The sequence below is a fragment of the Copidosoma floridanum genome, unplaced genomic scaffold, assembly GCF_036245765.1.
Source record: "Copidosoma floridanum isolate Cflo_tuat_1 unplaced genomic scaffold, Cflo_Japanese_pri ptg000007l, whole genome shotgun sequence".
Taxonomy (NCBI): Eukaryota; Metazoa; Arthropoda; class Insecta; order Hymenoptera; family Encyrtidae; genus Copidosoma; species Copidosoma floridanum.
Window position 1 is genome coordinate 10,221,041 of NW_028321884.1, and position 23,695 is coordinate 10,244,735.

At 42.1% G+C, this 23,695-nt stretch overlaps 1 protein-coding gene across 4 annotated transcripts in view; it reads left to right on the plus strand.

Moving 5' to 3' along the window:
- Positions 1–23,611, plus strand: part of InR-2 (insulin-like receptor-like) — a 186,937-nt gene extending 163,326 nt beyond the window's left edge. For all 4 annotated transcript variants that reach the window (XM_089588992.1, XM_089588993.1, XM_089588994.1 and 1 more), the window contains 14 exons: positions 5,209–5,383; positions 5,766–6,012; positions 16,407–16,512; positions 16,586–16,906; positions 17,345–17,772; positions 17,878–18,266; positions 18,379–18,683; positions 18,771–19,054; positions 19,124–19,564; positions 19,754–20,304; positions 20,404–20,893; positions 20,966–21,207; positions 21,290–21,822; positions 21,911–23,611. In XM_089588992.1, coding sequence (XP_089445118.1) covers positions 5,209–5,383; positions 5,766–6,012; positions 16,407–16,512; positions 16,586–16,906; positions 17,345–17,772; positions 17,878–18,266; positions 18,379–18,683; positions 18,771–19,054; positions 19,124–19,564; positions 19,754–20,304; positions 20,404–20,893; positions 20,966–21,207; positions 21,290–21,822; positions 21,911–22,305 — 4,907 coding nt within the window. In that variant the 3' untranslated portion in view covers positions 22,306–23,611. The remainder of the gene's footprint in view (positions 1–5,208; positions 5,384–5,765; positions 6,013–16,406; positions 16,513–16,585; positions 16,907–17,344; positions 17,773–17,877; positions 18,267–18,378; positions 18,684–18,770; positions 19,055–19,123; positions 19,565–19,753; positions 20,305–20,403; positions 20,894–20,965; positions 21,208–21,289; positions 21,823–21,910) is intronic.
- The last annotated feature ends 84 nt before the right edge of the window (positions 23,612–23,695 follow it).

Genomic DNA, 23,695 nt, shown 5'->3' on the forward strand with positions numbered 1-23,695 from the left:
GGAAAATTGGCCGGTTTACCCGTGACAAGAGTCTCCGTGGTGATAAAAACACCTGGTGTCCGAATCGATCGTGAGTAGCTCCCGCCGGAAAAGGTATATAGCGCCGGGGAAGCTACGCGCACGCGAATCTTGAGCCTTTATTAATTGCACGCTTCTCGAGTAATGAGCTTCAGTACATGCACTGGTGTAATGCCAGACTACATACAGCGCCATGGTATACTCTCGATTGTCATCGAAACGAAGCATCCACGAGCAGCCGGTTAAATCAATCGAGTAAAGATGTTGATGCTGCTCAAATTTTTATTTACGAATGGGTGACCAGTTTCGACTACAATGTACAGGTAGTCCTTTTCAAGTATTTGTTTACCACGTGCAGTATTATTAGGTCAGTAATAAGACAAACTTTTTGGTCGAAACATTATCATTGTAGTTGTTGCAAAAAATGTCCTAGTCCATCCAATCCTTTGGCACCAGGAAACACATGGTATACACGTAAAGGACACTGTAAGAAGACCTATATTTCGGATGGACAAGGACATTTTTTGTAACAACGTTATAATATTTCGTTCGTCTTATTATTGTCCTACTTGATAGTGTATATGGGGAACAAAGACTTGAAAAGGACTACCTATACAGCGTAGTCGAAACGTCGTCACTTATAAGCAAATAAAGATTAGAGCAGCATTGGCCTTTAATTTATTGTACTTATGTTTACTTAAACGTTACGTTGTGGGCTCGTTTCGCTGCTAACGACGACGATCCTCTTCCGTAAGCCGAGTCAGATCTTGAAAACGATGATTTCCGCTGAACAATTTAAACTTTTGCCAGGCCCATCGGTGTATATTGGTTTTTTCTTTGTATCCGGGCGGATCATCGAAATTCATGCCGGTGCGTACAGTTTACTTTACGAGGCAACGCTTCCGTTTGCCATGTATAGCCCACGAAGAAGCTCCTTGGCGCCGTTCAAAACTGCGAGTACGCAGGGCCAAAGAAAGCGAGTAGAAAAAAAAAAAAGGCGCGTCTTAATTTATTTACAAGGCCAAGTACCGCACAAGCTGGACGTCGGGTTGTGCGGTAAAACATTTTTTAAACACATCTTCTCTTCGAGGATTGCTTCAAAAACAAAATTTATTTATTATCTTGGTAAAATTGTACCCACCGAAGTCACGAGGTGCTTTATTTTTTGTTGTTTGCTCGTGAGTTTGGCCACAGGCAAGTAAAATTCAAAAAAAGCGAAGGAGAAAAAAGACAGATCATTCGTACTCTATGGAGTGTACTATGATGATTACGTTGCTTTTGGTGTCGGGGGTACCTACCTTGTGTACATTTTTTGGCCGGAGCTTCCTCCTTCTCTCCTCCTTCTTGTGCGAAGTAGAATCGCAAGGGAAGGGAAAAGAGCACGCGTATTAGGTTGACTGGCACTTTGACAGGGGTGTAATTTCTAGATCGCCGGGATCAAGTACGCGCTGAGGTTCCGATCTTTCTCTTCAGTCCCCCTGTTCAGCCTTACTATATCCGCTCGAACGTTTCAGCAAAGCGCGTAATGAGCCGTACAATTAGGGCAAATTGCTTAATCAGCTGATGATTAACGAAGCTTGCTTTCCCACCTTATTTCACGTCCAACAGCTTTGAAACGAAGTTGCGAGATGTTTTAATCGGTTTTGCACTTGTTTTTTTTTTTTGTAACTTGGTACAGTTGTGATGTTTTTTTTTTTTTTTTTTTTTTTTTCTTCTTGGATGACCGAGATGAAAAGAGTTTCTTCGATTATTTTATACCTACTTATCAACCGGTGTGGTTGGGGATCATTCGTACCCGACTGCCATCTGTTCCGTTTGAAAGTTACGGATGCTCGTCATTACGAAGCTTCGTGGCAGTGAACAACTTCGGAGAATACACTTCATTCTCTCACGCCTTGCTCTTGTACAAAAGACGGGCTTTCAATTTTTTTTTTTTTCCCCCACATTAATCTGATTACAATTTAAGAGTAGCGATTCAACAATAATAGACCTCGATATTTTATCAAGGCAACGGAACAAATCGTAGAGCTCCAGGTAGTTCAAAATAGAGCCAATAAAGTTAGACGCAACGTCTGACTTTCACGTTTATTTTTCGTACAAATTACACGTAGTTTCAGGTTTATAAGCAGCATCTACCCCCTCAGCAAACACAGGTGAGAATTTGAATGATCGAGGGAAGCGTTTAAAGTGTTCCACAATCCGCAAATCGGTACACCTCTGGGAACAACCCAACGCTGTCGGCAGTAGCTAAACCATCCGTGTAACCATCCGTACGACGTACAAAAAAAAAGGGTTGGAGGGAGGAGGGACAGGAGTCCCCGAGAGAGTCATCACCACTGGAATTTTTCCCGAGAGTGTTTATAATACGCGGTTGGGCCGAAGTTGTTGAACCGTGTATACGTCCGCTGATGAAGTAGGAAGTTGCCAGTCATGCGAGCGAAGCTGCTGCCTACCCCGGGGGCGCATGCCTCGTTTATTTTATTTTAATTTTTTTGCGAGTGCCGGTGCAACGCTCGCCTTTTGTTGCAAATCACGATAAGACAGCGGCTCTCGGCTTATTAAATACAGATTATCCCCGCGAGCGGTTCGGCTAATCGTTTCGGCGTTTGGCCACCATACCGTTTGCAGCGGGGGATCAAGGGACGGGTTGTATACACGCGCGCGAGGCGTCACCCTACCCCCGGCCTAATGAGCCGCGTCACGGAATGAAGTGTGAGCGCCCGAGTGACGATCACCACCCTATCTACCGTCTTTTTGCGCCTTCGTTACGCTGATGTCGCGCTAATTGATTGATTGATGATACGTAGCTTTGCTCCTATATAGGCTATATATGCGATTTCGTTTCATAACTCGTTGAAGATCATACGTATTAGGGGACAAAAATATGTACGTATATAATAAATCAGGGTCGTTTCGCTGCGAATACAATAATCTATGTGTTCGACTGATGGATCGGTGATTGTTTGCTGAAAAATACTCCTATAAGTTTACCAGATTTTACCGTTGAAAAAGATTCGATCGTCTAGGGGGTGTCGACGGTGTATTCAATCAATTATATATCAATGCAATCAAGGGATTTATCGGTTGAATTTTGGTTTTTACAGTGAACTACCATAACTAGTATCGTTGAGAGATGGTGTTTTTTGGAGGAACCGGCTAATGATTCATGCAGACTTTTGGCCTCTTTCAGCCGACTCTGGCTTTCGGGGCTATACCGTTTTCGAGAGACGTTTGCTCGAATAGACGGGGAATTTTTTCTTGGTAACTTGAACGTTCCGGGTATTGTTTGGTCACGTTGGAAACGAGATCACTTTTTGGATTATTTTTGTCGATCGCGTGATTTTGTTTTTTATGCGACAAATTACGAAGATGCTACTGGTACTTTGAAAATTTTACTTGGAATCATTTAAACGAACCTCAAATACTAATAAAAATGTATTGATTTATAATTCGTGACTTTAAACATTTTTTTCCCAACTCGTCTTGTCAAAGTAGGTTGTTTGCATGTTTCGTTTGACATTAAACTTTACAGTGCAGATAAAACCAACAATAATATACATAAAAAAAAACCAAGACCGCAATTACTTGCTATCTCCAACGTTTGACCTACTTTTTTCATTTCTCTCTGTTTCATTCGACGCTTGCGACTTTAGTTGGAAGTTATTTTAAAATTTTGAAGTATAAATACACGCGATCGTTGCCTCTATCGGCAAATGTCTCTTGAAAAGATGAAAAAACTTTTACATTTACTTAAACATAATGAAAAAAAGAAATGTGTAGCAACGAATTTTGCTGTCGTTGTTGTCTGATTTCTAAAAAGAAAATTTATAACTACGTTTTTTTTTTTTTTTTTAATATAGTAAATTATCAATTTGTGCTAGAAAAGTTGTTTTTAGTACTGCTTATAACACAGTACTTGATAAACATTTTTCCAGATAAAATAATTAATTATATTGTAAGAGGGAAAAAAATTCCAAAAAAGGAGTCAAGTTATTGGATACATTTTTGTATATATTTTGTACTAAACTTTGCCCTCTGAAGTCATGTAGCTCTGTTGGAAAAACTTTATACCAATTACTTTATAACAATTTTATTTTATTTACAATAAGATTTTATTTTATTGTTATTGCACTTCCTAATCAGATCGTGGTATCGTCGACCACATCAATAAAACACGGCAACAAAGTATCCGTTGAAGCAACGAAAAATCAGAAGAAACTCTGTGAGAACAGCATAAGTGCTGAAGGATCTCCTTTTATGCGACGCCGTAAAAACATTGTTTTTTATTTATTTATTTTTTTCTGGCCTTGAAAAATGTATACGAGAACCACTTGTGCCTGTTTGACAACAAAGTTTACTCGTGGACCGTAAAACAAATGTAATATATTCCAACGACCTCACTAAAATTGCTTTTTTTTCTTAGATAAATACTTGCATCATACATATACGTATACGTGTTTAACGACGAAAAAAGTCCCCCACTGCACGAAACTTCGCCGGCATCGGTAATTTTCGTACTTTTATTACCGATGCATTACTTGGAAAATTATCATCCAAGGTTGTGCGCGACGGCTATTTCGAGCCTCGTTTTCTATTAATAAAACAAGCTGTATCCATCTCTACGAGAGCCGATAGCAATAATAACAAAGTCTTTTACGACGCCGCCGAGCTCCGTGCACGCGGTGGTGGTAACCATGTAGCCTTCACGCGCACGATGAAAACAAAAAACAAAAACTCCGCACACGTGCGTCAAACGCGTATACTGTCTTGTCGTCATATTATTTATATATTACGAGCGCGCGGTGGCTCGGTCGGCTAGGTCGTGGATTGGCACGCGGGAGACCGTGGTTCAATTCCCGGCCAGTGCGACTTTTACGGGCAAAGTACCTCTGTGTCTTTCACATGTGCTTTTTCACCACGCAATGCTCCTCGAGGAGGGTTTAGGCGACCTTCTCGCAGCAAATTTGCCTAATTCCCCCTACCCCCCTCCCAGTGATGGGAGGCTTCCCATCCCTCTTCCCTTCCTTCTCCCAAGTGCTAAGTGCCCATTGTAGTGCCCTTATTAAAAAGGAGCCGGACGTAGAGCACTATAATATAAAAAAAAAAAAATTTATATATTACGTAGACATATATGTATACGTATTAAAGGTTGAATTTTAATATGATGTTTGTTTCCTTGATGTTTTTCAGTGTGCCAAAGTATAGACATAAGGAACAGGGCGACCGAGTTCGATAAGCTGACGGGCTGCCGGGTCGTCGAGGGCTTCATTCAGATCCTCCTGATCGACGAGCCCAACCACGCGGTTTTTGACAAGATCATCTTTCCGGAACTCGTGGAAATCACTGGATATCTGTTGCTCTTTAGGTAAGTTTTTTTTTTTTTTTTCCTTTCATTCCCATACTTATACCTGTGTAAACGTGACGATTTCTTTTTTTTTTTTTTTCTACGAAAATTTTGTATTTATTGCAAGATAAAAATTAAAAAAAAAATTATTTTTTAATACCATACAATGAACTTTATCCTCGCCAAACGTTGCGTAATACTTTTGACTGAAAACTTTTTTTGTTGTCCATTGCAATCGAAGTGGGGATAAAAATAACTCAAGCTCTAGAAAATTAGGCCAACCCTTGAACTTTGTCGTGATAAAAATTGAAAGTACCAAAAAAAAACCCCTTTTTTTTAACTGAACATTGAAAAAACGGAATGAAATTAATTTAAAACGAAAAAACAAAAAACACACCCACAGAGTGCCAGGATTGCGAAGCATCGGCCAATTGTTTCCAAACCTGGCAGTGATAAGGGGCAGCCACATACTGTACAACTATGCCCTGGTGGCCTTCGAGATGGAGGACCTGCAGGAGATAGGATTGTACTCGCTGACCGACATCGTGCGTGGCTCTGTGCGCATAGACAAGAACAAGAGGCTCTGCCACGCCGATACCATCGACTGGGACATGATAGCGCAAGCAGGCAAGGGCGAGAACTACATCGGGGTGAGTGGAAAAAATTAAAAATCACAGAGATACATTAAATTGCTCGATTAACCCGTGAAAATCATCGGCCATAGCATCGCAAAATAAATCATCAGCCATCCCTGCGCTTACGATTTCCGTTACAATATATATGTACATACATCAAGACGCGAGGGTTCTACCCAAAAATCTCCACCCGGATAATTTCTTGGCGCAGCCATCAAGCATCACGTGTCTCCTCAAATCCGCGTGAAAATGTCGCGACGAACCGCAACCACGTCGCACTACCGTGAAATTTATTTTTCACTCGCCATACTGCAACGTACAACACACGCGTACGCAGAAATCCGCTGTAAAAGTAGCCAGCGAACTATTGCGTCGCAGCAGTGGAGTAGTTCCGCGAATTCAATTACAATCTCGTTAAATCGGGGTAAAAAAAATAGAGAGAGAGAGAGAGAATCAACCGAGCAACAATAGATATATGTACAAGCACGAATGTATACCGGAGAGAATAACACGCTAGTTCGTGTTGCCAGTGAGCTGCGTTATGTGCGCGGTTTGCGAAACAAAACACAAGGATACGAGTATGTGTATATGTATGTCATGTATATATAGTTTAGCGTTTGCGTTTTTCGCGGAAAAACGTATATTCGTACGGAAACACCGACCGTGTGAAGTAAAAGGGAATCGTTGAGCTTTTCGTGAGTTTGGAGCATAAAAATAGGGGAATCCCAAAAAAGCGCGGCATTTTTGTTCGTCGATCGCCACTTGCTCGATCAATAGATGATCGCGTCTCGCGTTCACGTGTACAAAGACAGCATGTACACGCACGTAGTATTTACGTAAAATAGAGGCAAAAAAGATCGCGTTTCCGGTTATACGCTCCTGCAGGTGTTCGTTTAACTACTAAGAGTAATTCCGCGCAAAAAAACAAAAAAAATAAACTCGAAGGTCCCAGATATCGAAATAATTTGTTTCAAGCCTTGTCGATTTATAGAATGATAAAAGTATTAATTTTTACGAAAAGAACTTGAAATAAGCGTGCCACGCATCACTTATGATTTGCGTTCATCGATTTTTCCGCGTTTAACAGAAGTCTTTAGCCCAAAAACTTGTCACAAAAAACACATTTTTCCTCACTTTGAGAGAACTAACAACCTACACAACGGCATCTTATTCGTGGTATATCGCTCAAATTCAGCAAACACAGATGAATGTGTATTATAGTACATATAAATGTAACATCTATAGGCCTCGATTTCGCTCGCTCGTGCGTTTTAATTTTCATCGCCCCGCAGATCGGCAAAAGGCGAGAAAACGCGACCTAGAGAGCGCGCGAGAGGTACCAGGAAAACAATGGTATATTAATACACGTGCGCTGCAGTACTGCGTATACGTCGTTGTAAGTGCATACTATTATAGAAGCTTGTGTCCGTATCTACACGCGAGTAGCGAGAGCTTACATATACGAGCTTGTTGTTTTTCTCCTACTCTGGTATACGATTCCGAGTGAGCAGTATTACGTACCCACTTGTGCTGCGTACGTACCTTGTTAAGCACGCCAATTTTACGCGTTATGATTTTTTTTTTTTTTTTTTTTTTTTTTTTATTTACAATTGTTTTTTTCCCCCCCGAAACAAGCTCTCGGGGAAACAAATAACGATGATGACGAGGATACAGTCAGGTTTCGTTGAATCATCGTTGGACTTATTAACATTTTCCCTATCTCAATCTTGACGGATACAATGATTTTCATTTATGACGTGACTGCCTCACCAGATCAGTGACTTTATAATGATTATTTGTTTTGTCTGATTTATTAGTTATTTAATTTCATTAAATATTTTTTAATCATGTATCTATCAAGACTAGATAAAAGCTAAGTGATTTTACTACCTTAGTGTACTCCATAAGTTTAGGCAAAATTAATTTGATAGAGCAAAATTAATTTATCATGACTAATAAATAAACTGTGTTTTTATAGAGTAAATAGTTAAATTAAGATAACATTTGCATTTGGGGGTAATAGAAAAAAAATTATTGTAAATTAACACTGACAAGATTTACTACCTGGAGTTTTTTCAGAACAATCAAAACGTTCAGTTGATTCATTATTCATATCAACGAAAGCATCAGGACGTTAAATAATGACAAAGTAGAACTGATTAATTCAAGATATTATTCAATTTTTTAAAACAGTTATTTTAGCTTTCGTACCTAAATAACTATTTATATAAATGTTTTAAACAATGTAGTTTTTTTTTTTTGCATTTTGCATAAATTTTCAAGTGTACTCTGAAACTTTTTAATTAATGATATATTGTGTAAATGAAAATATGGACGTAAAAAAACTAACTGGTTCCATGTAAAAATAAAAAGCGCAGCATTGTTGATATGAAAAGAAAATTTTTTCAACTGAATGAAAAATTGTTACATTTTTTATGAAATTGTTGTTTAAAGAACCAAATCAATTTCATAGATCGGAAAAATTAAAACATTTTGTGCAAAATTCTTAGAGAAAAACAGTAAATGCCAGGTGGAGGGAAAAAACAAACAAACAAAGAAATAAATGAACACCTAATCGTAATAATGTTCCTCAGCGAGCTAATTGTAGCGCCGATAATTGCGGCTGCGAGCGAGTCACCTGTACACGCATACATCCATGCGAAAATGAGTCAATTTGCGGGGCGCCGTGGCGTCGAACAATCAATGACCTGCTACTCCTGCTGTCACACGTAGTACGTATCACGCGTGCAGGCGACAGCCGTTCCGTCCACTCCCCATTATCACTTATCTTTTTCCTCCTCCCACTGTCCACTGCTTCCTACCTATTTATTTGTTTTACTTTTTTTTTTTTTTTTGTTTTTTTTTTTTCTCTTTTACCATCCCATACACGGCTCTCACGGTTGGCCAACTTTTGCAGCTCAGAAACAAGCACTGCCGTAGCTTATCATCCTTTCCATGCGATCATTATAATTTTATCTGTTCTCTGTTCTAAAATATCCTTGTTCAAGTGACCTTGTGCAACCAAAGCACGTAACTGCGTAAATGAAATATACATTTAGTTTAGTTTGCGTAAGATGCAATGTAAATGCAATTTGTTGTTTATAAAAATTATTTCAACGACACGTTATTTGTGTTATCTTGACAGATACGAATACTACGTTGGCAAGATAAAATATGTTTTTGCGCGAAAAGTGAAATATCGCCAATAAAGTCTGTAAGCACGAGTTTAACTGTATACAGTTTGATGATTTCTCAAAAACTTCCTCGTGATTAACTTTACGTCATTAAAAAAAAAAAAGAAAACAAAATATGTTTTTTTTTCATACGGACACGTATTTCTCGTAACATTACGAAAATGAATTTGGATTAAATTTTCCTATACAAGAAGCTCCGAAGTTAACGAGTGAGCTCACGTCGTGCCCGCTCGGGCGTACCTATATTACCAAAGGGTCGCTTATCGCGTAAAAGATATCGAAAAACCATCTCGTTAGAAAAAAAAATGATGCCTCGATAAAAATGAAACAGAAACACTGTATGGCTGGACCAAATTAACAAATCTTTCCAATAAATAAAAAAAAAAAAAAAAAAAGAAAGAAAAAAAAAATGCACCGATAAACCTATCAACAAGCAAACGACTGCCTTTTAATCTCAACCATCGGACAAGCGAGTATAGTTCCACGTCCGACGACGACTACCGTGTCACGCTCACGCGGGTAACATTCAATTGCCGTATACACCGTGAGGTTGCAATTATATACCTCCAGCGGCGTACATATGCATGTATTAATTCCACCCTCGCTTCTGCACACGCTCGGCTTATCGACACTGCGGTCTTTTCGTCCGCGTCGCTGTACAAAAAACTGCCAAAGACAGGAAAGGAAGAGGAAAAAAAAAAAAAAAAAAAAAGAAGGGGTTAATTAAAGCCGTCGCGGAACCAAGTCGAGGCGCTTCCTCCCCTCGCCCTGTGATTTTACGCGAAGCACGGCCTTTTTTGAAAAAAAAAAAAAAAAAAAAAAAAAAAAAAACTCATTAAAACCACCGCGCCCACTCATTTATTACGTGTGTATGTATTATGGACGCGAGCGAGAAAAAAAGTATGGTACCTACGTATACGTATTTTTGAGAAACACTTGGCTCGGCGCGGCGGTCGGCTCGTACAAGTGTTTACCCGCACTTCGTGCGCGAGTAATAAATGCACCCTCCAGTGGGGTACACGCGAGTGGTGAAAAAAAAATAAAAGGGGAGCATTTCCAGCGATAATAGTGTCGCGTGCGTGCCGCGATAATTTTTCACCCCGCGTCGCTAACACGGGGCTGGGCCACTGGGGGGTGTGCATATGCACGAGTAGTAGGAGTAACGGGGCACGCAAGGAAATCTCGGCGCAGGGGCGAGCGAGTGTGCACGGGGGATAATTAAAATTTTACGGTGTATGGTAAAACGCGGTTTAGCGGCCGGTAAATGCCGCTGCGGCGCGCGCCTAGTTTGACCCTGTACCTCCCTCGACGCGCCGGCCCCCGCCTTTGCCTTCCTTGGACGGAATGTGCCGTTTGATCCCACGCGCGCTGCGGTTAAGCCGTGCATGCGTTTGGGGAGACTTGGCTGTTTTTGTTGTTGTTGTCAGTTTTAGCGTAGGTTGTAGAAATGTATGTTTTTCTTTTTTTTTTTTTTTTGGTTTTTAAGTACTACGCTAGAGTATTAAAAAAAAAAAAAAACCCGGTGGTGACGTCTCGATGCGTCGTGGGAGTGTTTTTTAATCGTTAGGTGAATGATGGGGTACGTTGTCGATGTGAATTTGATAATGTTTAAAACGAATCTTCCACGTGTAAAGTTGGCTGATTCGCACAGTTCAATAAACAGTTTTATGAAAATGCATTTTTTAAATTGGTTGAGACGTTGCTTCGTAACGTAAATTCGTAAGGGATGGCTCGAAAAAAAAAAACCCTTTTTAATTAAAGTAGGAACAATATAAAAACTCGGAGCATTACAATGTTTCTTTACAATTTTTTCCTCCCTTCATTAAAATAGCAGTGATTCCTCTGCAAAATTATATTAAAAAATAAAAGTTTTCTTTCCCCTTCCTTGAGCTGTAAGTGCATACCTTTGTTACAACTTTTTTCATAAAATCCAGTACAATTATTCGTTCTCCTTGAAATAAAGAGAAAAAATTGCAGTAACAATGAATGGTGGAAATTAAAAAAAAAAAAAAGAAAAAACTTTGAACAAACAAACTCAAAACACCTATAAGCAACAATCACAATCGTGGAAAGACGGAAAGCTTATGCATTTTGTTGAAGTAATTCGAAAAAACCATCCAATAGAATTTTGCGGTCGATTCATCACGGAAATCCTTGCAAGACTTACCCCGTTCATAGCCCACGCGGAGCAGATAACGCGATCATGCGGAATAAAAGTGAATACAAGCACGTGGCTCGTTGAAGCGACAAAAGAGCAACGTGGAAGAGGTGGTTGAGAAGAAGGGGGCGGCGTTTTAAAAAAGCACTGTCTGCTTCTGTTGAACCAATTTCTCATTCTACCTCGATGAAGTCGGCAAACGACGAAGGGATGAAGGAAAAAAAAGACACATGTCCAGAAAGAGATTTTCGTGCACCTATATATTTACGTAAGAGCCCCTCAAACGAGGCACTTGCTCGTTCGCTATTGACTCGCAGACCTTTTTAAAGATATACTCGAGTACGTATGTGTGCCTTTAGAGCATTTCATCTTCAATTTTTTGGCTCTTCTGACTTTTTTTTCCACTTTCCTGTTTTTGGAAATAGTACCTCGTTAAATTAAATCGCTTCGTTACGTTTTGAGGTGGTAAAGTAAAAGTTTTTATCTTCGATTTTTCAAATTGTCATGTTCTCACTCGGCGTACCTCGTACGTGTGGATCGAAACTGAAAAAACCCCTATAAAACCTATCCACGTGCTTGCAACTCGTCAAAATCAAAGCTCACGCGAAAGCTCAATAAAATTGGATTATTAGTACCTCGTAACTCGCCAATTGCAGCACATAATATTTATAAGAGCAGAACACACTGGTTTGTAAGTATTCAAATGTCCTATCTATAAAAAAAAAACTACTCTATATACTACTCTGGAACATAACTTCATTGACCGTAAAGTAATGAACATATCACAGCTCTACATTTCTGCTTTTTCACGTCTTCTTAATTCCGCGAAAATAAAAACCATCCAATTAGTCGCATCCCCAGCTATGTGGAAACGTAGAAATAAAACTTAATTTTTCCCCTTTATTCTCGAGTGCTGTGTGTACCGCGCTCAAAAAAAGAGCCACAAGAGCTCACATTCCCGTCTTATCTGAGGTCGAGAATCGCTTCGAGATGTCGTACTGTACTTACCTGTTTGCGGAACGAGGAAAAATTTCCTGCTCCTGCATGGAAGTTCCCACCTTTGGTTTTGACGCATATATGCGCAAAGTCTCGAGGTATTCCACGCGTGTGGGGATACGTGTACCGTATATTTAATACCGAGTTCATAAGTGCTTTTCAATTAAGGCTAAGCCCTTTTTATTAAACTACAAACGTATGTGAAATGTTCCTCAGAGTTATGTGGAGCCGGAAATTAGAGGTAGTTTTTTCGAGAGAAAATGGTTATGTTACCGTGAGTGAATGGGTTTGTAGTCTTACAACGTGTGAGTCGAAGTTGCGCAGAGATTTACATGACCAGTATCGGAAATTTTATTTCATTCATCGAAATATCTGCATGCGGATGATCCATTGCAGCGCTTTTTATCTGGATGCTGTTGTGTATGATTTTGCTCAAACGAAATACTTACTGTGTACAATATCTCCTTTTATTTTAATTCAAATTTAAAAAGTCGTTGAGTGCAATGATACATACAACTATACATGCTTCATATGATCTGATGTCAGTAGTAAATGTGAGTCAGAGTTTCAACACTCGTGTTTATAACCGCACGTTTACCGGATAAAAGTCGAAACAATACCGGGGAATCCCCTGAGTCACGTGATGGTTAGGATACTGGAGAATCCCCGGAAAGTGTATGGTTAGCTCGTAGGAATTTTGAACTCGGAACCGTGTTTTGTTCCACGGTACATATATATCATTAGATGATACGGAACGAATGTAGCATTTTTACTCCCTATTGTTCATATTTTTGTCATTTTTATGGAGTTTCTAGTAAATTTAGGAAGGAAACTGTGAACAGTAAATTTTCATACTCACCCCCGGACCATTTGGTTATCGTTTCAGGCATGAAATAGGGAGATTATAAGCGGGTTCTGAAAAACGCGTTCACAAGGAAAGAAACTCTATGCTCAAGATCAATATTTATTTTCAGTTTGGCGCGTAAATATTTTTTTGATGGATCAATAAATTGGGAGTGCCCAACTTTTTCATTATTTCTCAAGTGAAGATAATTTTCATTCGCTAACTTGTCCCATTGACATTAATTTCAATCAAAATTATAATAGTTACAGCTAATTAATTAAAATTACACACAATATTTACATTTTACAAGCATTTGATGCGCGTATCATTTAAATTTGAACTATTATAAATTTTCAGCCGATATCCGATCGATAGACTGTAAAAACTTTTTTTAAAAGTGCCAATCGCACTTTGCAGTACCACCACAAGTAAAACTCGATAAAACTGACTGGACATACTCTCGGTTCCTACAAATTTGCTTGGAATGATTTTATGTACCTTTCGCACAGCCCCGGTGAAAGACATCATTACACCCAATAAAATGAGAAAGAGCGCCGATTCGGACTCGCTGCCAAGAAACTTTTGGACCGAGCCATTAATCGTCGAGACAGAATAACTTGCCAGGGGTATATACCAATACGTCCAAAAGTCCCAGCCAATGGAACGCAAATGACGCGACGTACCAACTTTTCGGTAATCGTCTCTGTTCCGTCGAATCTGCGCATTGCGTCCTTTAAACACGAAAAACGCCACACGCGCGATCAGCTCAAGTGGTAAAATTGTATACATGTGATTCAGCTGCGCGTGGATGAAAAAAAAAAAGAATCGACGCCGTTTGCTTTTATTTGCTTTCGTTTGCTCGTCACTGTATCTTTGACGAGCAAAAAAAGCCGGTCGTTGTATGGTATTTAGAGATGACCTCTCTTTGGGGCGCTACTCTTGACGTTTTCACTCCCCTCGTTCGGATATAAGTAAGTGTGCACCTCCCGCGGACAAAGGGCGAGAAAAAAGTGCATTTTTCCAACACTCATTATCTCTCGCAGGAGAGAGAGAGAGGGCGGATAAAAACAAAAACTTGGCCTGCTTATCGTTGTTTTCGTCGAACTTCTCTAATTTCGGACTCTTGTTTTTTTTTAATTAATCATCTCCACACGCAAATAAACGTAACCACCCAGTTACAAGAATACATATATATATACATGGTAGCCCGCGTCATCTCTCGTGCCTCTTCTTATCTTATTTTCGTTTTGCACGGCTGATTAGATAAGCGCTCTATTTGCGCGTTCGAGCTTCGATCGAAGCATAAAAAAAAGTCTCGAACTTTCGGACACGCGCGTGATTGGCGACGGTACTTACTTTCATTTTTTTGTCTTTCTTTCAATGTTGTTTCGCACTTTGCTCTTACATCCTCAGTTGTGAAAAAAAAAAGAATAATAATAATAATAGCAGTTCCTCCTTCAATCGTTTTGACGCAGTAACTTGTGAAAATAAACCACAAAGTTCCTGTACCCCCCCTCTCTCTCTCTCTCTCTCTCGCAGAGCTCAGTCTTGAAATTGAAAGTCGTAAACGATCGCACCTACCCCGCACCGAAAGAGCAAAGGAAAAAAAATGCTGAGCTATGAAAAGTACACGCACGTGGTCGTCCTCCCTTCCGCCTCTAATATATATATATGGCATTACAATACTGTTTCGTCATACGCGTGCATATTTTAATACAAAGTAGCTTAGTAGCTGCGCGCACGTGAAATAAAAAAGAAAAAAGAGATGGAGAGAGAGGAGAGGAGAGACGTCCTATCTTCGAACGAAATTTAGGAAGGAAATTGCGTTGTACAACTGTGAATAGTAAATTTTCATACTCACTCCCGGACCATTTGGTTATCGTTTCAGGCATGAAATAGGGAGATTATAAGCGGGTTCTGAAAAACGCGTTCACAAGGAAAGAAACTCTATGCTCAAGATCAATATTTAAGTTTCGTCATACGCGCGCATATTTTAATACAAAGTAGCTTAGTAGCTGCGCGCACGTGAAATAAAAAAGAAAAAAAGAGATGGAGAGAGAGGAGAGGAGAGGCGTCCTATCTTCGAACGTGCTCTACTTTACGCCGATACGCTTTGAGGAAAAAAAAAAACAACATAAATGATATCAGGTGGGATTGAGGTAAACAGTCGTGAGCACGTGTACCTCCAACAATATATATACAGAAAAATGGGTAGCTCGCGCTCGCGTCACTCGCTCGGGGGTATTATCGACTAATTTTCTCGCGCAGCTAATTCTCGTGGGAAAAACACATGAACCGCTTAGATGTCCTAGACCACATGGTATTTTGGACACAAGACAACAACAACAACAACAACCCTATATTCTTCTATAAACTATTTTTGAAAAAAAACATATGATGGTTCGCTACGTCTAAAGGAACAAAATTGCCAATACACGGCGCGTGCGCTCAGTATGGATTTACGATTGCAAATTACACCTGTAGGCCGCGAAAAAGGTAAGGCGAAGACAAGGGTGACACGCAACATTAAACGAGCTCGTAAACGCCACTATACGCCCGCCCGCGGTTAAATCAAGCCTGCTGTACTTACCGCCGTACAGATGCAGCGCGTTGTAATACTTTCCACTTGTATACATGCACGTTTGGAGAGAAATCTGTCATGTTAGACAGCCACAATATATTATACGTACACCGTCGGGAAAGTGCGAGCGAGAACTTATTAACAGTTTACCTGTGTTAGGGGGTAGTAGAAATCAAACGTATGGCGGTAAATACAGGTGTTATGTGTATATCAGAAGTTTTTTTATTTTTTGTTTTTACAGAAACATTTTTTGTATGGAAAAAGCAGTTCTGTCACGAAAATCGGTAAAACTTGTTACCGATCTCTTATGCGAATCAACGGTTGGCAACTTCACTAGCTTTTTGTTTACCTCTCGCATGGCGATCGAAACGATTAGTAATGAAAGTAATGTCGATAAATACGTACTGGTATGAATTTTCAAAGTTACAATGGTAATTTTTACTAAAAATCGGGACCGCAGAACCAACAAAGACACCAACGATACGAGCTCGAGAAATACCTCTTTTCCTTTCGTACGCCACTCGCTCGCTATACTTTTTATCCCAGCTACCATTTGCGATGGCTATGTGCCCGATGAGTCATCAAATATGATCTTGTGTTGAATCATCTAACAACGTATTGTATGTCCCAAAACAGACGAACAAACCGTCGAACGAGTGTCCGGTTTGCGACAAGAGCTGCCCAGAGAGGCCAACGAAGCCCGACGAGAGACTGTGCTGGAACCAAATGAAATGCCAAAAAAGTAAGCCACTACCCCCACCAGCCGTAATAAATAATATTTTGCCAAATATTACAATGTATGGCCATTTTTGCAGTATGCAGCAAGTGCGGTGATCGCACGTGCACCCCGAGCGGTGAGTGCTGCCACGAGTCGTGTCTGGGTGGCTGCAACGGCGACACCGCGTTCAATTGCACCGTTTGCCGGGACGTGACGGTCAACGAGAATTACTGCGTTAACAAGTGCCCGGAGGGCATGTACATGTATCTGAGCCGGCGATGCGTGACGGCCCAGCAGTGCCGCATGATCAGAAAACCCCGCGAGATCGTCTTCGACAAGCGTTCCAATCCCTACAAGCCCTTCAACGGCAAGTGCGAGATCGACTGCCCCTCCGGCCATGAGGAGGTCGTCATCGATGGTAAGCTCGTTATCATTTGCTTTTGTTTACACCAAATACGTAACTGTACACATATATCGCGTACATCATACCGATGGCCCATTGCTACGTGCTGCCTTTTTTATTTTTAATCCTTAGTGTGGTACAACATAATCATTTTGCTACAAATTCGGTGTATTTTTTTACTTGTCAAAGAAATATAGTTACATTGCACAAAACCTCTGTATATTCATTGAAAACGAAATTTCGATGTTCAACTTTAAAAGATAACTTTACACATGTGCTTGAACGTGGACTGATTCGTGGTATTACAGTGTAATGATTTTTATCTTGTAATCACCTCTGTCAGTGTGTACAGTTGGAATGAGAACAATTTACAGGATATAATTTAACACCCCTCCCCCCCTAAAAAAAAAAAAAAAAAAACCAATGAATCAAAGAACCATATTGTTTCCACAGATAATTATTCGTGCAAAAAGTGCAGCGGCCGTTGCTTCAAGGAGTGCCAAGGCACGGTAGTGGACAACATGAACTCGGCCCAGAAATTGCGCGGTTGTACCTTCATCAACGGTAGCCTCGAGATAGCGATTCGCGACGCGACTAACGTCGTCAAGGAGCTCGAGATAAGTCTCAGTCAGATCGAGGTGATAGCCGGCTACCTCCGCATATTCCGCAACTTTCCCCTCGTCTCGCTCAACTTTCTCAAAAGCCTCACCGAGATACGGGGCAACCACCTCGACATGAAGGAGTACAGTCTGGTCGTTCTCAACAACCCGAACCTCCAGGAGCTCTGGGACTTTACCAATCGCTCGCGGCTCAACATCTCGGCGAGGGCCGGCAACGAGCCCAAGGTGCTTTTCCACTACAACTCCAAGCTCTGCTATCAGGTACGATCTTTTCTCTTTGTTGTTGTTGTTGTTGTTGTTGTTGTTGTTTTGCGGTTAAATACTCGTGCAAGTTGATCACTCCTCTGCATTGTTGACCGAGCACAGGCGATTGAACAGCTGCGCGAGCAGACCGGGCTCAATCCGTTCAGCGAGATCGAGGTGTCGACGTCGAGTAACGGGGACCGTGCCTCCTGCAACATCACGACACTCAAGAGCGAAGTTGTCAATACCACCTCGAAAGTCGCCCTTGTCATCTGGGAGGCGTTCAAGCACCACGACGCCCGCAAACTGCTCGGTTACACGATCTACCTGAAGGACGCGCCCGTTCAGAACGTTACCCTCTACGAGTCGCGTGACGCCTGCGGTGGTGACGGCTGGCGCGTCCTTGACTTTATATCCGAAGACGATACGACACCCTACATGGTACCAGCCAACGCGCTTGAAGACCTCTCGACCAACGTCAACTCCACGGTGTACAACACCGACAACAGCAAGTGAGTACATACTTATTCTTTGTTCCCGCAAATTTGCTCGAATAATAAGAGCTACATGTTACATTGTTGGATAAAAATATTAAATACTTTTCTCTCTCTCTCTCTGCAACAGCGTCACCCTTAAGAGGTTTCTAACCGATCTGACGCCGCACACGCAGTACGCGTACTACGTGAAAACCTACATGATATCGGGGGAGCGCTCGGGTGCCCAGAGTCCGATCAAGTACTTCAGGACCCTGCCCGGTCAGCCATCCCCCGTGAGAGCCCTCGCGGTTTACGCGAGCAAAAGTGACACCCTCGTGATCGAATGGCTACCACCCACCGAGCCCAACAGTGTACTCACGCACTACAAGGTCTCCGGCGTTCTCGACACCTACGACATGAATCTGTTCAAGTCCAGGGACTACTGCGAGGAGCGTAAGTCTGCCCATGTGTATTTTTGTAATTTCTCTTTCGAGAGGGTCCCGGACCCAACGTCTTACAAATGGCTTTTTCTGCTCACAGCAATCAGGCCGGAGTTCAAACTTCCCCAAGATGTAGCTGCCGAGGGCAAGGAGAAGGCCCAAAAGGAGCTGCAGGCGTCCAAGGAGCCCGAGTCGGTTCCGTGCTCTTGTTCCAAGGCGACTCCTGTCCAATCGGAGAACGACGTTTACACGACTATCGCTTTCGAGGACGCGCTGCACAACCAGGTCTACGTCAAGCGCAACAGCCGGCGTAGGCGCGACACTTTTCCCACGAGCTTCATGCTCGAGAGCGTGAGGGCGAAGCGCGGCATCAACTCCTTGCAGGTGCGTCTCGAGGATTTCAATTAAAATGCTTGCCATATGTGTCATTGTGAGACGACATTGTTATTTTAGGAGAAGGACGTGATAAGTCACAACAAGAAAACCGACGATCTCGAGACGAAGAAGCGCGATCGTACGGATCTGTTGAAGAAACCGGTAGAATCTGGCATGAACGACAACGGCAAGAGTTTCGTCTTCATAGTGTCGGCTAATCAGACGCGCCTCATCATACCCAATCTCCGTAACTACGGCAAGTACCATATCGCGGTGTCGGCCTGCCGTGATGCGAACACCAACAAGCTCGAGAAGGAATGCTCGAACCAGGCGGTCAGGTCGTACCAGACGCTGCGCAAAATGCTCGCCGATGATATTCCGGCCGGCTCGTTACGGTTGATCAAGTTGTTCGTCAACAATTCGACCCCGATGATCAAGCTCACCTGGCAGGAACCGCCCCATCCCAATGGCATCATCGTCTCGTACAACATCGACTACAAGAGGGTCGACGTATCTGGCGTGAGTTTATTTAAGCTCTCGAAAGCTCATGACCTGCTTAAGTTTTTTTTTCCCGTTTATCGTTGCTCTTCAAAGAAAAATTAATTACAATCAATCTCTCAGGACTTTATTCCATGGCACACGCGTACACTCGTTAAGCTCTCCGAGTACCACACAAGTCACATTAAAACGATTTTTTACTCATTTTAGCACAAGAAGGACACATTGTGCATAACGAGCGAGGAGTTCCTGAAGAACGGCCGAACGTTCACCATGCCGACGAGCCTAGCACCTGGCAATTACTCGGTGCGCGTGCACGCGACGAGCTTGGCCGGGCCAGGAACTCCCACGCCGATCCACTACTTCGACATACCCGATTACTCCGTGAGCATGCCCCTTTGGAAGTTCGTCTTGGTTTTATTCTTGTGCACTTCCATGGTCGTGGGCACTGCCTCGGGTGGCTTGTACTACTGCAACCGTAAATTCTTAAACGGCCCCAACAACAACGGTAGCGTCAAGCTCATCGCCACGGTCAATCCGGAATACGTGACAACGTACACGGCCGACGAGTGGGAGGTGCCGCGAGACAAAATCGAGATACTGAAGGAGCTCGGCGCTGGCTCCTTCGGCATGGTGTACGAGGGCATTGCCAGGGATCTCGTCAAAGACAAGCCCGAGACCAGGTGCGCCATCAAAACTGTCAACGAGAATGCCTCCGATAGGCAAAAGCACGAGTTTCTCAACGAGGCTGCTGTCATGAAGTTAGTATATTACATTCTTCACCCCCCCCCCTCTTTTTCACTTTTTCCCTTAACTGCATTAGTTCAGTGGTTTAACCGTGCAATCATGTCCAATTGCAGGGGCTTTCAGTCGCACCACGTGGTAAGACTGCTCGGCGTTGTGTCAGAGTCCAAGCCCACCTTGGTCGTGATGGAGCTGATGCTTTATGGCGATCTCAAGTCTTACCTGCGCAACCATCGGCCTGACGAAGGCCACGAGGAGCCACCGCCGTCGTACGAGCGCATCATGCAGATGGCGATCGAAGTCTCGGATGGCATGGCCTACCTTGCCTCGCGGAAGTTTGTCCACCGTGATCTCGCGGCGCGCAACATCATGGTCTCTGAGGATCTGACCGTGAAAATAGGAGACTTTGGCATGACCAGGGACATTTACGAGACGGATTACTATAGAAAGGGAACCAAAGGCCTGCTGCCCGTCAGATGGATGCCACCCGAGAGCTTGAAGGACGGTGTCTTTACCTCCATGTCGGATGTGTGGAGTTTTGGAGTGGTACTTTATGAAATGGTGACTCTGGCCTCGCAGCCCTACCAGGGCTTGAGTAACGATCAGGTAGGATTTGGCAACGTGAATATTAATAAGCATGATGCAATGGTTTCATCGTTTTTTTCCAATTATTCGTAGGCTTTGAAGTACGTGATTGGTGGCGGTGTCATGGAGCGACCGGATAACTGTCCATTGTACATCTACGAGTTGATGAGACAGACTTGGATGTACAAGCCAAGTGAAAGACCGACTTTTATCGATCTCATTGAGAAGCTTCTGGAATACATAAATGTCGAGCCTTTCAAGGAAGTCAGTTTTTATCACAGCTTGGAGGGCACAGAAGCCAAAAATCACAACGATCTGTACAAAGGCAATTTAAGGTGAGTAATTACAACATCAAAAACCTCCATCATTGTTCTCATTGATAGAAATAATATGGCGTAATGTGTATCACCTTTGCAGTAAAATGGCGATGGAAAACCATCAGCGAGCAGTTAAAAGGAACCAACAGATGAACATGCTCGAGACGCACAGCGAAGCTCCAGAGGACGCGGGCGAGAGCTCGCCGTTGCGCCAGGACTTCAACCAAGATTTCTCATCGTCGTTCGATCCGTTGAACAACGGCAAAGCTACCACGGAAACGAGCATAGCTCCATTGATGGAGAGCCACTACAGCATGGAGCCATTCGACTTCCACAAAACAGTCTCGAACTCGCCGCGCGCTCCTCTCGGTTTTCTGGACCTCGATTCGTCGAAAACGCCACTGAAAGCCGGCTTCGATGACTTTGACGTCGTATCTTCGGCCGCAGCCTCGCTCGCATCCAGCAAGGACACCCTGAATTTGCCCTTTGTCGAGGACAACGTCGGCTCGGTCAAGAGTTCCCCCTACAACCGCAAAGAGTCGTCTTCCCGTGGCAGCGTGAGCCAACGCTCGGCCAGTAGGACGTCGCTCAGTCCTCAGAGCCCCAGTATTATGGTTGGCCCGAGTAGTCCCGGTTGGTATTTTATTACTTAGAGGTTTTTCTTGTACTTCGTACCTACACAGTGTACACTGAAATTATCATTCTTTGTTTTATTTAATAGGAAACAGACCAAGCCCGTCGCTAGTCGCGAGCAGCCGGTCTGACCTCGAGTCGGATAACCGCAGCCCGAATTACGAGAACCACAGTCCCGAGCTCGTGCAAGGCTCGTCACAGTTTCACGGCAGCCGCACGAGCTTGCGAGTCGGTGGTAGCAACAGCGGCAGTAGCTTTCCCTCGATGGATACTCTCAACTCGATCGATCTAGCTGGCAGTCGTCGTCGTGGCACCAGCTCCTCGCCCTTGGCCTCGATAACGACGCCGACGCCTCCGCTGACGGTCAATATGGATTCTTTGTCTGTCATTCAGCAGCGAGACGGCAAGCAGCAGGAACTGGAACAGCCGGTCGTCCCGACGAGTTTGAACAATGGGTACATAAGCGGCGGACCGGCCACGTAGCCATGCGTGCCGGCCGCCACCGCCGCCGGCAGCGTTCGCAAACCCGTCAGCACTTGAGGGCCCAATCCTCTCGTAGTAGCCACCTTTTCCTAATGCCGTTGAATAGTAACGTAAACCCTCTCCTCGTTTCAGGATGCTCGGTGCGCTCCTTAAATATTTCCTATATCTCGCAATACTCGTGTAAAGCGGATTTCTGTGTTGCTACGTGACTGACGTAATAATAGTATGTATATAGCCTCGATTGATGGCCGCAGCGTCATGCTTGGGCTGAATTTGACGAGTTTTCGGCTTTTGTATACGAGTGAATCCAATAATATTTGGTGCATCGGAAAGACTGAAGTCTATTGCTGACTGAAAAAACAAATTGTTTATTTTTCACTAATAACTATACATACGCGCGCGCGCGTGTGTGTGCATCTACATGTACTATATATACATGACAAATTTAGCTGAAGTTGGGCCGCTGATTTTCACTCTTTCAACGATGAAGCAAAATACAAAAGAAACATCCCGGTTTTTTTTTTAGACTCTCTTACTCTCGTTCTTTGTTTTTATCGTAATGTAAAGCGAGTACAGAGCGTTGTATATTGAAATGATGTATTTTTTGAGTTGACTATTGTATGTATTAGGTTTAATCTTTCTTACTTTTGGGGGAAAGACACGTACTTTTAAAAGTTTTCTAGAATATCACGGGATCAGGAAGCTTAATGAATTCGATTTGTATCTTATTGAATTGTTTGATGTTTATGAATTATTTAATTTTCGTTTTATTAGAGTTTAAACTTTATGTAAGTTTTTGAACGGAAACAAAAAATAATTTATCAAATTAAAAATTTATCGGAAAATTATGTTTAACCATACATTATATTTTGTTATTGTAATTCGGTATTATTATAATTAAGAGTATTTATAACGCTCATTGTTAATATTAATAACTAACATTAAGGCATCACTTTAATAAAAAAAAATTAATTTAACTTTTATGAATATTGTACTTTAAAAACTTTTATTCGTTTCAAACGTTACAATATATAAAAAAAAAAAAATGTAGTACTTGTCCCCTGCAAAAAAGTTGTAAAAATTTCTCTATGATTATTTTAATGAAAATTGATATGCAGTTGACTATAAATTATACATGAGAATCTGTATTAAAACTACACCGTTTTAACGCGCGTAGCTAGTTTTTTCATTAGACAGTAAAAATCACAAGATTATAAAAAAGCCAATAAATTTGTACGTTTAAACTAGGGATTAAAATATTTTGAAATCAAGAAAAATTATCACTTTTGGTTTTTTTTTTTTTTTTTCTAACATCAAGATAAAATCTAGAGAAACAAATATATTACATTTCATTTCATTGTAATTAACGCGTTCTGGTATTTTCACTGAT